The 15,664-nt window shown below is 39.7% G+C and overlaps 1 protein-coding gene across 1 annotated transcript; it reads right to left on the minus strand.

Annotated features, from left to right (window-relative positions):
* Positions 1–4,771: 4,771 nt before the first annotated feature.
* Positions 4,772–5,722, minus strand: LOC139473921 (melatonin receptor type 1A-like). The gene has a single exon (XM_071256731.1). The coding sequence runs from the start codon at positions 5,720–5,722 to the stop codon at positions 4,772–4,774; it is 951 nt and encodes a 316-aa protein (XP_071112832.1).
* Between the last annotated feature and the right edge of the window lie 9,942 nt (positions 5,723–15,664).

Below are 15,664 nucleotides of genomic sequence, written 5' to 3' on the forward strand. Positions count from 1 at the left end.
ACAAGTGCTGTTAACGTTGCACGTGCATATCATGTTTTGTTGTGTTTTTGCGATTTTGTTCCATATTTCTGCAGTACCTCATTCTTTCCACACAAATCAATCCCAATCCATGCTGAAATTACCAATACATAGTTGATATTAACTTTGTATGGGTGTCGGCAACACTCTGTCAGATATTGACGAGTTTGCTACTTTTGCGTATCTTGTTTTGCAGAATATACATAACAACGGTCTAGAGGGAGCACGGGTGGCCCAGTCATCTAAGGCGCCGCGATTCACTGTGCAGAGTTGTGTCCCTTGGGCACACCAGAAACATATGATTGTGGGTTCGAATCCCGGTTCGCGCCGATTATGTTTCTAGGTTTGTCAGCACCATACCCGTGCTCGTGGGTTTCACCAAAGTGGTAAACGTCCGAGACCCGCATCATTTCGGGCTTTCCTCCCACATTAAGCTGACACGCCGTGATACTGGAATATTTTTAAAAGCGGCGTTTAACCCAACTCACTCAGTCACTAACAACGGTCTAGAGATAGAAAAATCCTGATGATGAAGCTAGAATTTAAAAATGTGTTATTTGAAACAGCCACGGTGTCTGGACATGTGGTTACTGAAATACACTCGGAAGCTCGCATTGTATCATGTTGTATCGCGTTGTATGGCTTTACTTCGACGCGGTGTGGTGGAAAATATGAAAATAGACACATGGACAATGTGACCTTCCGGACTGGGCGGGATGGAGGACGATGCCACGAGTCAGTGATTATTCAGCGCGCATCTAGACAAGGCCTCTGAGGAAGTAAGGTGATAAAGTAAACGAGTAAAGTTTCAAAATAGTGATTAATAGACCTCGGGAATATCCCCAGCTAGACAAACTGAAGAGAGAAAGAAACTATACCTACTATATATTTCATCATATGTTTGATGTTCAAATGATGCTTGCGGTAAAATGCGACTATGCCTTTTGTAAGAGACTCATCTGTAATTCCTTGTCAACGAATGCACAATTTCACATCGTTCATTCCTGGACCTACATAATCTAGATTACACAATGTGTCCAATTCCTTAAAAAAATGTCACTTTAAGGGTCGGTCTTCAGCAACCCATGCTTGCCATAAAAAGCGACTGTGCTTGTCGTAAGAGGCGACTAACGGGATTGGGTGGTCAGGTTCGCTGACTTGGTTGATGTGTGTCATCGTATCCTAATTGCGAGGATGGATGCTCATGGTGTCAATCACTGGATTGTCTGGTCCAGACTCGGTTATTTACAGACCGCCGTCATGTAGATAGAATGTTGCTGAGTGCGGCGTTAAACAGACAAACAAACAAACAAACAAACAAAACAAACAGGTCACAGGTGGTCTGCCAGGTCTTGCCCTGTTCTTGCCCTGTTCTTGCCCTGTTCTATACTGCCAGTCTGTAGGTAACGGCCTGGCAATGACTGCACGTGTACAGTGGAAGTTTCCTCCACGTGTGGTGTACACCCATTTGCCCCATTTTTAGGACCCTCTCTCTTTCTGTTGTGACATGTCGTTTTGCGCTTCTTCATAACCTGTGATGTTTTGGCAACGATCCATTGCAATTAACCATTTCTGCACGTGCATATTGACGGGTACACAAAAAAGGTGTCAAATGACCGTGGAAGGAAGGAACGACGCCTACGACTGGACCAAAATCAGTCGGTTAGGCTAACTCAGTTGGAACAACATCCCCCAGGCTGTTTGAATCGTATGGTGTCTCCATACGCCGCCGCTGCCTTGCCCGTATCAACACAAATGGTGGACAGCCTGATATTGACATTGTTAAATGAGTTGTTGGCATAGAATCCTATGCATGATATTGAGCAAGTTAATATGACAATGAGCCTTTCGCATTTTATTATTTGGAAGATTTGAAGTGTAAAACTTGACGTCCTGTCTGTAGCTGAAATGAACCATCTCGAAATATAAGCAGCACATTTATGAATCAAAGAGAGATCTTACCTGTGAAGATCTGGGGCCTCAAAGGCGACTTCGCTTGTCGCAAGAGGCGACTAACGGGATCGGGTGGTCAGGTTCGCTGACGTGGTTGATGCATGTCATCGTATCCCAATCGCGTGGTTGATGATGAAGATGTCAATTTCTGGATTGTTTGGGCCAGACTCGATTATTTGCAGACTGCAGTCATATAGCTGGAATATTGCCGATTACAGAGTTAAACAAGAAACAAAAAAAACAAACCATATTTCATATACCTTCATGCTCGTTTGTTTAGATTTGCGTTTTATTTCAGAAATTACCTTTAGGACTAGTCCTAAAATTACTAAATAAATCTTTAACCTGTTTTATTTATTTTTGTTGCTTTATTAAACTGTCCAGTGGGTTTGTCGAAATGAAAGTTGTTGTTTCGGAGGCAATTCGACCTTTAACGTGTACCATATGTTTTCGTACTTGTACAGGTGAACAATTGACTTGTCTTTGCATGTGTTTGTGACGGATGCCACCGTCCTCTTTTCGCGGACAGCCTGGTATCATCACTATTTGCTTGTGATTCATAAACACTCGCTTTGTTACGATAAAGTCGGAATCGTGCAGTGGACTGTGCTTTTAGCAGAGATTTCTTATGATTATGGAAAGTGTTTTGTCTCTGTCTTAAAATGTAAGTTAAACCATTTAATGGATACATATCTTTGAAAATGTAGATTTAATCATTTAGATTTTATGGGTGCAAATGTTTGAAAATGTAGAATAGATCAATTAGATTTTATGGTTACACGTCTTTAAAAATGTAGATCAAATCAATCGATTATATGAATCCATAACTTTTAAAATGTAGATTAAATCAATCAGAAACTTTGGATCCATTCTTTGAAAATCTATATTAAATCATTAGATTATATGGATCCATGTCTTTGAAAATGTAGATTAAATCAATAGATGATATGGATCTATTCTTTGAAAATGTAGATTAAATCAATAGATGATATGGATCTATTCTTTGAAAATGTAGATTAAATCAATAGATGATATGGATCTATTCTTTGAAAATGTAGATTAAATCAATAGATGATATGGATCCATGTCTTTGAAAATGTAGATTAAATCAATAGATGATATGGATCTATTCTTTGAAAATGTAGATTAAATCAATAGATGATATGGATCTATTCTTTGAAAATGTAGATAAAAACAATAGATGAAATGGATCTATTCTTTGAAAATGTAGATTAAATCAATAGATTATATGGATCCATATCTTTGAAAATGTAGATTGAATCAATAGATTATATGGATCCATGTCTTTGAAAATGTAGATTTTTAAAATCAGATGCTATGTATCCATTCTTTGAAAATGTAGATTTAATCAACCATGGTCGCATAGTTTCGAAGAAGTTAAACAATTTTAAACGATCAACACAACGCACATTCGTTTCATTATTAAATCGTCAAATTTGGCTTGGGCTATGTTTTTGATTTTAGTATCAGCACATCCTATAATGGTAAAACGTCTAAAAGTGTGAATGTCACAGGACAGTGAGAGAGTTAAGGGGTTTTAGTTTAACGCTGTTTTTGGATGTAACATTAGTGAAGCAAAGAGGCAACCTGGTTTGATTAACTCCAAGAATCAAGCGCTGGGAGAACCTGAGTGATGAACGGCGTCTGTTGCTGTTGTAGCAAATACAGTAAACTACTGTTATAACGAACTCAAAGGGACTACTAATTTTAGTTCGTTATAACCGTAGTTCGTTATAAGCATATATACAGCATAACTACAGCAAATAGTCGGGACCAAAAAAGTAAGTTCGTTATATCCGTCAGTTCGTTATAAGCGTATTCGTTATAACCGTAGTTTACTGTACTGAGATAGTGAGTGAGGGATTTGTTTTTTCCCCTTTTTAACTTGAAGTTATTAGCTCATTGGGGAGGAAAGTCACCAAATGTTTACCAAATTAGTGAATCCCACGAGCACGACGCAGACACACCAAGGATCCTAATCAGAACGAATTTGGGATTCGACCACAGCGGAAACTTCTCGTCCAAAGAAGGCAACTCTGTACAACTCCAGGCGACTTTACCACTCGCGAATCAAATCTAATGGTGATGTAGGAGAACATGATGACGATAATGTTCAAAATGAATAAACAAGTTTATATTGAATGGGTCGTGACACACCCTAGAGCCTGGACAGAGCGAATAGAATCGAGTGATGATAGTAACACAGTTTGGGACGACGGTGCCATGTATGGTGTAAACTGTGGATGTGAAATGAATATAAAGCCACATTCATGACGACAACAGACTTATGTACAGGTGCATTGTCCTTAAGGAACAGTGATGATAGTAACCAAGTTCATCAGGTTGGTTATAAGCCGCGTCCAGCAGTACTTCAGTGATATGTCGGCGTGTCAGCCTACTGTGGGTGGAAAGTCCAAATTGGCGCTGGTCTTAGACGTTTACTACTTTGGTGAAACCCACGATTACACAGTAGGTGCTGACAAACCAAGGGCCATAATCAGTGTAGGTCTGCGATCTTCGGATCCTGGCCCGCCTAAGTGACGCTGCGGGGAATCAGGGGGGAAATCAATGGTGTTTAGTACGACGTCTCTCATAAAATAAAAGAACAGTATAATATTTCAGACAACAAGGATTTATAACAGGTTTTGCACACACATGATTATGCGGTCATCACGATGTCGTAAACATCATACGTTGGCAATGTCAGGAGTAGTCACAAGGAGCATTTACAAATCATAGTTTTCATGTCCCTTGACTGGATTAACAACAGTTGTGATACCTAGCTTTCGTTATTTGGAGAGTGAGTCTGAAGTCTTCTTTCACACTTGAGACAGTCCAGTAACTCGAGCCGCAACTCCATGTTCGTGAGCAAACAGACTGTGAAGTTGACACAGGGTCTGATGCGAAATAAGAGAACCGAAGCCAAGGTTACTCCCGGTCTAGATGCAGGCGGTACAATGTTCAACAAGGACATTAGAACACCTGGGAATACATAGAAGAAGAGGATCTCCGTGAATATCACAAGCATCATCTTGAAGACGACGTCATCTCTTTTTTTGGCTAATATGGACGGGGCCGACATATTGGTTTGAACTTGATTCGAGTGGACTTCCACCCGCTGACGTGACTTCTTTGTGAAGAGGTAGATTTTTACGTAGCAGTAGACAACGGTGAAGATGAGGGGGAGGTATATGCAACACACAAGGATGTACGTCAGGGTGTTGTTCGTGTATGCACAGGAATACTTCAGAGGGTCGTAGTTAACAGAGCCGCCAAATCCTGCGCAGAAGGCGACAGGTGTCACCCATAGACAAATGGACACACATAGTAACCACTTCCATGAAATGACCCGGATGTAGATATGGTTGTAACAGATTTGTAGAAGTCGGTACACTGCCACAGACGTGAGACTACAAGCAGACGTGCTAATGGTCCCGTAGGTGATGTACGTTTTTAAATAGCAGACGACATATCCGAAGGGAGGTCCGTCTGCAAGGAAGGTGGCAATGTTGAGAGGGTGGACGATGCAGACGAACACGAGATCGGCGATGAAGAAGTTGGTCAGAAGGATGTACAACGTCCTCCTCAGTCGCTTCGTGTGCCACACCGTCACCAACAGCATGACGTTGCCTACCGAGGCCACAAGGCACACACAGAGCAAGATGGCGACTGCGAGGGAGACTGACGCAGGAGAGAGGAGGTCACTCACCTTCACGACACTGTTGTTCATTGCCCCACACCTGTTGAAATTGATGAGATTCTGGAAAGAAAGAAAGACATTGTCGTTAACTTCAAACAGTCTGTAACCTGAAAAGCCAACAACTTCAAATGTAAGCTTTGAATTTCGAGAACTTCAATTGTTTTTTAAGATTGAAATGCCAACAACTTCAAATGAAAGCTTTGAATTTCAAGAACTTCAATTATCTTTAAGATTAAAATGCCAATAACTTCAAACGTCAAATTATAACCTGAAAATGTTCAGTAAGTTTGAAACGTCGATGCCTTCAAATGTCTAATATCTAATGTATTTTTCGCTTTAAATACCCACAACCCTTAAGAACTGAGGATTACCATCCATAGCGTTGACACAGAACATTCAAATATTGACCAGAAAGCCTGCTGGACTTCAAACATATATTTAATCACCTATGGTTTCGTTCCGCCTACGTTTCTATTAAAACACTGGTCGGTAACAGTCATGTTGCTTTGTGTAAATTATTTCCATGGCAACAACGTCTAACATCACGTGCTAAAACATCAAACAGATGCAAATACTCACCTAGCTATTTATTTTCCTCTGAATCGATTCATAGATGAATGTTTGAAATGTTTGACAGATGAAATTACTTCGACGACTGAACCATCCGCGTCCTCCAATAACAACTCACTTGGGGTTATCTTTCAGACAATCGTTTTCCGCTGAAAAGAAAAGAAAACCAATAACTATAAAGAGAGTATATAATTAATGTGCAATCTATAACGTAAATAGGCCCATATTCATGTGAAATATGATTGAAAATATGTTAATAAATTTCTATGTGAATTCTTGATTTCTATACATATAGCATAATTAAGGGGATATATATATTTTTTCATGCAAGTTAATGTTTCCGTTTCAAATTTTAGTAACGATAGAGATTGGACCTTTAAGCGTCGGAGAGTTCCGTTTGATGTAAGGGAAATGAATTGTGTCCAGATTATTTGCTTATAGTTGCTTTTCTTTATCCCAACACAAACTTACAAGGTTTTTAAAACAGTTTTAAGATGAATACGGTACAATAATTAATTCATATGAAAATATGCGTTTAAGGAACGGAAACAAAATGCCCTCAAATGTTAACCTAATTTGGGCAGCGCAGTAGCCTGCTGCTCAAAGCGTTCTGTCGTCAGGCCGAGGACCCCGTTTCGATCCTCACAATACAATATAATTGGGTGCAATACATAATATATATTTTTTGTGACGTTGCTGGATTATTGCTGAAAACAGCTTAAATCTACATTCACTCATTCTCCAATCTAAATGTATCACAATAAGGCCACACAACACTAGCAAAATTTACGAACGGTGGATGAAATGTTCTGAGCCTAACTATGATAGACTGCATTGATGGAGTTGGCTGCTACTTTTTTAAAATATAATTCCCACCCCACCAACAGACCCACAGAGCCCACAAACGTCTGCCAACGGTGCTATTTCTTCAAGTTTCGGACGACGGTGCCATATCTAGTGAATACTCTGGATGTGAAATGAGTTCAAAGCCACATTCATGACAACAGACGTATTTACAGGTGCATCGTCCTTAAAGGAACAGTAATGATAGTAACAAAGTTCATCAGGTTGGTTATAAGCCGCTTCCAACAGTGACACCAACGAGTACAGATTAGCTGCTGAAAAACCAAGGGCCTTAATCAGTGTAAGTCTGCGATCTTCGGATCCTGGCCCGCTAAATGACGCTGCATGGAATCAGGGCGAAAGTCAATGGTGTGTAGTACGACGTCTCTTGTAAAATAAATAAACAATATAATTTCAGACGACAAGGAATTTATTACAAAGCCTTCTCTTTGCCAGTTGATGGAACAGATCCTGCCTTTTTCAAAGGAGGAAACTTTAGATGCATGGATGCCTGTTGGGGTTAGCCTTTCCAGGTACTTGATGAGTGAGTGAGTGAGTTGGGTTTAACGCCGTTTTTAACATTATTCAAGTTATATCACGGCGTGTCAGCTTAATGTGTGAGGAATGCCCGAAGTGATGCAGGTCTCAGACATTTACCACTTAGGTGAAACCCACGAACACGGGTATGGTGCTGACAAACCTAGAAACATGATAATTGGGGCGAACCGGGATTCGAACCCACAATCATATGTTTCTGGTGTGTTCAAGGGACACAACTCTGCACAGCGAATCGCGGCGCCTTAGACGACTGGGCCACTCGTGCCCCCAGATACTTGATGACTGCGCGGTAGCTAATTTTGTCCATTTTCATCAACAGAGACCTCATAGTCACTTTTGTGTCTGCAGATAAACGCTGCCTGGTTGTGATGCTGGTTCAAATACAGCCTGTCAGATGGACAGTGTTGTACTTAATACTGTTAAGGGCGTACTACATATGCTTCGTCGTGAGGCTCAGACGTTTTCAACCACCCCTCATGCTGCAGCGCAAATGTAACGTGAAACCATTCTGTGAGAACCAGTAGCATCTACTGACACCAGGGGGCGTGATATCACTGGAGCCCGAGGTACCTGCCTCGTCACGTTTGGCAGTGCGCATCAGTGAAAGAGGAGTTATGCGCATGCTTTATGCCAGTAAACAATAACAGTGTCCGTATTTCCAAGACAGAATAGGTCATAGTAATATGATAACCATAAATAAGTTTAAACATTGCACCTATCTCAATTCCTTTTTTAAAGAACATTTAGTCGGCGAGTCCTTCATTGTCATTTACAAATGTTACACATGACAGTAGAGAAGGATTTTTCACGTGCCCAGGGAGCACCAGGGACGTACATGCTTCCAAGTTCTTTATCGTCAAATATCAAGTCCCTCCACTTGTTTACCTACCAGAACAAGAAATATAAGAGACCAGTGAAATCGCCTTATCTGTTTCATCAGAGACCACAACATGTATGTTCTCTGGTTTCATGTAGATCTGTGCATGAGGCTTCAGAGTGACAAAAAACTCTCCACAAGACTGAATGACTTCGGCTTCATAGTCACAGTGAATATATTGTCCAGCTATATTCCACTAGTTCTAGCCTTTGGTGTCTACATTTCACGACTTTGGAGGTCATACATAAACATTGTTGTATATATGTGGTATTTTCTTTGAGGTGGAGGTCGGGTACGTACAGGTACATCCAACCTGCTGTTTATACGTTCAAACATGATGTAGATTTTGCCTATATGTGTACATATTTATTCACGCAACGAATTACACTATGGATATTCATTAACGTTCAATATCAAGGAAGACTTCAAGGGAGAGTATCTCCTGTTTGCTTCAACATTATGCCCATAAGAAGTCGGGACGATGGGAAGAGGCGTAATGGTTAAAGTGCTCGCTCGTTACGCCAAAAACACGGGATCAATTCCCCACATGGGTACAATGTGTGGAGCCCATTTCTGATGTCCCCCCCCCCCCCCCGCCCCCCCCCCCGCTCCAAAACTTCAAAAGATGAACTGAAGATGTTACTGCCAAATGTACCTATTTCCTTTGAATTCTAATCATTTTTATAATTTGAAATTTCGTGTATACAGGGTAATGAATAGCCATTTTATTTTATTTTATAACTAAGCTGAGTATATTATTTTAAAAAAAATACATAATATCTTAAGTAAATATTTAAGGAATTAATACAAATGCTTTTGGTCGTTTGATTGAAAGAACATTGATGTCTAGATTCACCAGGAGAGCGTTGAACGATTTACTTTACGAAACACTCCTCTCGTTTTGTATAATGCATCACGCTAGTTGAATTGTAGTCACAGGCTTATAAACTGTTTACTTTTTTTGTATAGGAATTTGAAAATATAATAAACAACGTGCCATGTACCATGTTGGTCGAACCTTTTCGATTAATCTTAAAGTCCAGACAAAATAAGCATTATGCATTATTTTTCTTTGTTTTTCATTTATGATAATGTTGAAAAAATGAAAAGAAAAAAACACATTATAATGAGACACATGCCTGTCCACCATTTCAAATATGCTTGTTAGTATAGAAATATCTATGTGAATATTATATGTAAAAAAATGTAAAATTGATGCTTTGCAGGTGCGTGTCTTGTCCAGTTAAGACATTACAATTAACTTATTGCATTGTTTTCTATTCTAGACGAACATTTGGTTTCATCACATTTGCTTTTTCAGAGATTCATTCATTTAATTTATTTTGCCTTTTATGCTCAATGGAATCTGTTTCAGCACATAATGGAGAACGTATATTCTTTGACGTTGACATAGATAGTAATTACAGTCATTTAAGTCATTTACAGTCATTTACAAATTAAGTGTTTTAATAGTAAGAACGAAAATTAGGTGAGATGTACATTTATATCAATAAAAAAACAACATACGTCGTTAAAGATGTAAAACAAACCATGGCGTCAAAAAGGTTTCAAATTTTCCTCAATAAAAAATCTGTCCTACTACACGTACACAGCCATGTGACAGCGTGCATCTAAGGACTAAACTAAGCCACCTATTTCTCTTGTGCTTTATTCTGTATATCGTATGACTTCATTATACATATACCGTATACCTTGTCATGCTACCTGAACGTGTATGGTTTCCGTATGGATATTTGTGTCAGAACAGATTATTCATGAACGAAAAACACGAAATATATTGACTTGATTCAGAGCTCACCCAAGGACATGTGAGCTACAGTGACCGAGTTAGGCCTCTTTTAGGGTGTATATACCTTTTTTGACGTCAAAGTGAAAACTCGATTTTCCTCATTTATAACAAGTTATCTTTTTAATCGAATGTGTAACGTTCCATGGAAGCTTACAACTCCATTTGAGAGAGCGTTGTGTGTCATTCAGACATGATGTCCATGTTTATCTGAGTATGATTAAAAGTGGAAAAAATTACCCAGAAGAGAATTTCGGACAATAATAATTTTCAAACCAGTCTTATATTTGCAATTAAGTTTACACCTTAGATTGGAAATTAAATTGTCTCCATGTCTCCGTAATTTTATAGTTAGTGGTAGACCCAGTACGGTGCGACTGCAAATCTCGTTCACTTTTCCGAACTTTGAGTTAGAACAAATTCGGCATCCGAAGGACGTAATCTACGGGTAACCAAACTCTACACTGAAAACGCAGTTAAAAACTCCATCCTGTTATGGAGTAATGCTCTTTCTGAAGACTGATGAGTGATTTATAAACATATGCAAATATTATTAAACATATACGCCCTACATTCTCTGATGTTCTCGAAAATCAGGAAACCATACAAATACACTGCAAACAATACTCCAACGTTGCTTAAATAATTGTACTTACACACTTTGAATCACACAATCTCATTGCACCTTACTGTCTGCTTCCCATCAGACAATTCAGGTCTCCGACTTAAATATAACTGAAACACACCAATACACAATCATCATTTTCTCACCTACGTTCACGCTGGCTCCCTACTGATCTGCGATAAATCGATACCAGTCGCTGTGTCGACGTCCGTTGTCCTCAAACCAGGGACCGTGGATGTAATGAAAGCAACTGGCGTTGTCAACTCATTTTCAATGTTTCTAATCAACCCGCCCATATTAACATGGATTGCTCGAACATGTCACATGAACGATACCATTACTTAACGGTTGTGTTTGGTATTTATCTCACGCCAGCTTTGGCTTACAGTGCCCTGTACATATGAGACCAGAGGTGACAGACCCGGCTTATGGCCGTTATGATGACAATATCGTGTAGGAGTCTCCATTGACGTCAGTATTGTCTATAACTCTAAAACTCTATGATTTGTCACTATTCAGAACGGCTGGAGAATAATCAGCCTCAAATAACGGCCAAGAAGTGTTTCCATATCCGAAAATACAATGTACCAGGGGATGGGACCATTTCCTTTAAACATCTCATTGGTCAGGGTTCAAGGCCTTAATAAAGCTTTCAAAACATTTTATGACATACACGTGGAAAAGCTTCCAAAACATTTTATGGCATGCACGTGGAAAAACTTTCAAAACATTTTATGGCATACACGTGGAAGAGCTTTCAAAACATTTTATGGCATACACGTGGAAGAGCTTTCAATTTATTTTATGGCATACACGTGGAAGAGCTTTCAAAACATTTTATGGCATACACGTGGAAGAGCTTTCAATTTATTTTATGGCATACACGTGGAAGAGCTTTCAAAACATTTTATGGCATACACGTGGAAGAGCTTTCAAAACATTTTATGGCATACACGTGGAAGAGCTTTCAATTTATTTTATGGCATACACGTGGAAGAGCTTCCAAAACATTTTATGGCATACACGTGGAAGAGCTTTCAAAACATTTTATGGCATACACGTGGAAGAGCTTTCAATTTATTTTATGGCATACACGTGGAAAAGCTTTCAAAACTTTTATGGCATACACGTGGAAGACATTTCCAAACTTGACATATAAGTGGCCAAACAACACCCCCCCCCCCCCCCCCCCCCCCCACCCCCCCCCCACCCCTCCCACCACACACAAACCTCCACCACCATCACCAAAAAAAAGAAGAAGAAAAAAGAAGAAGAGAATATTCCCTATTTTGACTCTTACCTTGCGTTCCTATTATCCGGAACGCTACAGGTGTGTGGCCGTTGTTAATGGGAGGGCAGACAGCTAAGCTTTTCGCGAACACCTGGCATCATTAGTAGTGATTGACAAACACAAGCTTATGATATCGCTGGAATCGTACAACCGACGATGCTTTCAGGAAGAATTCTTAGATTAAGGAAATGGTTTTGTCGCTGGTATGTTAACGATTTAAACTGCTTAAGTTCAGAAATGAGCTAAACGTTAAGAAATCATGAGTGTTTTCAGATGTAAATAAATGAGAATGAGACTTTATTCTATTCAACACCGGCCTGTTTTGCATTAATAATAACACCCAATGCAGAGGTGACGCTGGTGTTGTGTTGTAATGTTTAATGCTGTCAGTTTCAAGGAAGTGCTTTTAAACAATATCTGAACAAGAACACGCTGGATCAAAGTTGATGTTCACAGGCGGTGTAGGTCCAATATGTCCATGGACGCACATCCAGCAACCCTACAGCTGTATAGTCATTCAACGTTATAAAACTTACATATTCAGGAAATAGTATCCCATCTCACACGAGTGTGCACCGGTGACGTCCGGCTTTCTAAGGCGATCCAAACCAGTGCCAGCAACCGATGACTGTGGGTTTGAATCCCGATTCGTCCTGATTATCAGCCTTGGTTTGTCGGCACCATACCGTCTAACATCTGCATCACTATGAGTTCCTCTTTGTTATAATAAATTTATTATATTATGACGTCCCAGCCTATCATTTATGGTGTCAGTTTGCAATATGTGGGTATATTTAAACAATCTAAAAGTTTAAGTTGTAAAGACTATTTGTATCATTCTATTCTTATGAAGCATGTGTCAAAAGTAGAAATAAAAGAAACTTCTGACTTACATTTTAGGATGTTTGTTGTTGGGGCTTCAAGAAACGATCCAATCTGTGGTTTTACAAGTCTGGTCCCCAAGTTTGAACAAGTCCTGGACAACAGATGCTTGTCATTAGAGTCGACAAAACGGATCTAAGCCTCTTTGCACAAAATTCTACCATGACTTGGGAAATTACTCGATTGTGATTGGTCAATCAGAGGCCATTAATTCACAATAACCCCCCTCGGCTGGTTTGACGGCCTCATCATCGCGGAAGCTAATATTCATAGCATGTACTATCTTCAGTCATTGTCGGTAGGCATATTTAAAAAATTATATCTACAACTGCAGGTTACAAAATGTATATTCAAAGGATGTGTGGCAATACATTTCGTGCAGAAAACACGATAGAAATCTACAGAGAGAATGTATTTACGTTTTGGAGACAATCGAGAGCTTGGAATTTGGCGCTTTTCTATATACGACTGAGACGTCATATCTATTGACGTGCGGTGTAGAATGCCAACCTCATAATAGCAAACAAACTGCCGGAGCATATTTTGTTTACAGGCTGTGGTCGGTAATTCCGTAATTCAGATCGACAACCCACTAAAAAACACTGGACTCAACCCATGCCGCTTCACTCAAAATATTTGCTAACACCAAAGAGTTCGCATTTTATTTAGTCATGGTAGAATGGACATAAACATACTGTGTTTTCAATGTAGAGCTAGGTTGCCTGTAGATTTAACCGCTCTAAATTTAACATTTGTAACCTCACGCTGAGCGTGCAGTTCCAAATTCAATTTAGCGGGGTTAAATCTACAGGTGACTTAGCTCTACATTGAACACACAGTGTGTAGCTCTACATTGAACACACAGTGTGTTTATCCCCTGAGTAACATCAGATTAACTTTGTAATAAGGCCAGCATAACTCTCGTACTTTAACAAAGACTTATGATAGTCGCAGCACAAAGATCGTTTTGTGCAACGGGGCCCGGGCGGTAAGTCAGCGCTGACGTAGTTAACACCAGATAGTCAGGCGTTAATCCTTGTTGATTGTTGGCTATTGTTTGTCCGCACTAACATGTCGAGAATTTAGACGCTTATTGTGTTTCTTAAGAGTAGGAGAATGGCCAGTAGTGGTAAATATGTGTAGATGATGCGGTATTGAAAAATGTAAAAGACTTCCTGTAGACCTGTGTTATGTAATACACAGGTAGTAAAAGATGAATTTCACGTTTCTGTAATATTGACACAACAAATCATACCACAATATTATCCCAAACCCCAAATGTCCATAATACAACTCGCTGTTATCATTCCATCAACAAAACGTTATCATTAACTGCTGTAGACATATAATAGAGGCTTCAGCTACAAGGAATGCATTGTTACCATAAGATATTATACCATCTTCTACATGTTATCCGTCACATGCTGTCGCATTCACACTCTATTTAAATGACATATTATTACGTGGGTCAATAGCCTTTCAACTGAAATAAACTTTCTACCAAAGACCGTCGCGCCAGCACGGGATGCAAGACATATCTGGACACAGCTTTAGATTAAACTTTTTATACTTTTCCTGGAGTAACAAACCCATAAAGATTGATTGTAAGTGAACACCGAAAACACATTTACCCTACCTGAATGCCTTCTTGTTCGAGTGGACGACTGGTTCTTTCAAGTCCCCCTGGATAGTGTACGGCAAGTCAACATCCACCTGAGCCGTTACTAGCTAATGACCAAGTCTCCGAGATCAATAACTTAACTCGAACGAATGGTTCGATTAATTTTATTGATAGGAAGCACGAGGTCAGTTTGGGCGTGCACTCAGGTACACTAGTTCTTATCGAGGGTGAGGTGAGGTGAGGTGAGGTGAGGTGAGGTGAGGTGAGGTGAGGTGAGGTGAGGTGAGGTGAGGTGAAATGGGTTAAACGTCGCGTCCAAGAGTATTGCACTTATATAGCGACGTGCATGCACGTGTGTGTGTCTGCTTGTACTTGTCCCGACTGATGCCGATTTATAGTACTAGCTCACTGAGATACCATGCCGCAGTTTAACATGAATATCCCACTCAGATATTATACTGAGTCCGAGCCGACCAGTCCTTGTTTTAGCCCCTTAATGCCGAGCGCCAGACAGGGTAACAACAAGTACCATCTTTTAACGTTTTTTGGTATGACGCGGCCGGGGATCGAACCCCGGACCTTCCGCTTATCGAGGGCAATGAATCAGTTTTACAACATTGTGTGCTGATATATTCAATAGCGTCACACACAACAAGGAGACATTTTGCTTTTAGCAGTGATTTCTTATGAACTTACGTAACTCGATCTTCCTCCTCTTTACAAAATTATTATTTTACAGTAACATTTTACGCTTTAACTCGACGCTCCATATATTTACAAACATGTTTTACAGTACTCGACGCTTTCATATCTCTCAATTGGAATTTAAAATTTAAACATGTTTAATAAAGTGCTTATCATCAGGCTATAAGTCAAATATGGATAAAATGTATAATGT

The sequence above is a fragment of the Haliotis cracherodii genome, unplaced genomic scaffold (assembly GCF_022045235.1).
Source record: "Haliotis cracherodii isolate W230 unplaced genomic scaffold, xgHalCrac1.p SCAF_3, whole genome shotgun sequence".
NCBI lineage: Eukaryota > Metazoa > Mollusca > Gastropoda > Lepetellida > Haliotidae > Haliotis > Haliotis cracherodii.

What these genes read in the sequence shown, in the direction of transcription:
- LOC139473921 (XM_071256731.1), bottom strand. Translation starts at nt 5,722, where the DNA reads ATGAACAACAGTGTCGTGAAGGTGAGTGACCTCCTCTCTCCTGCGTCA.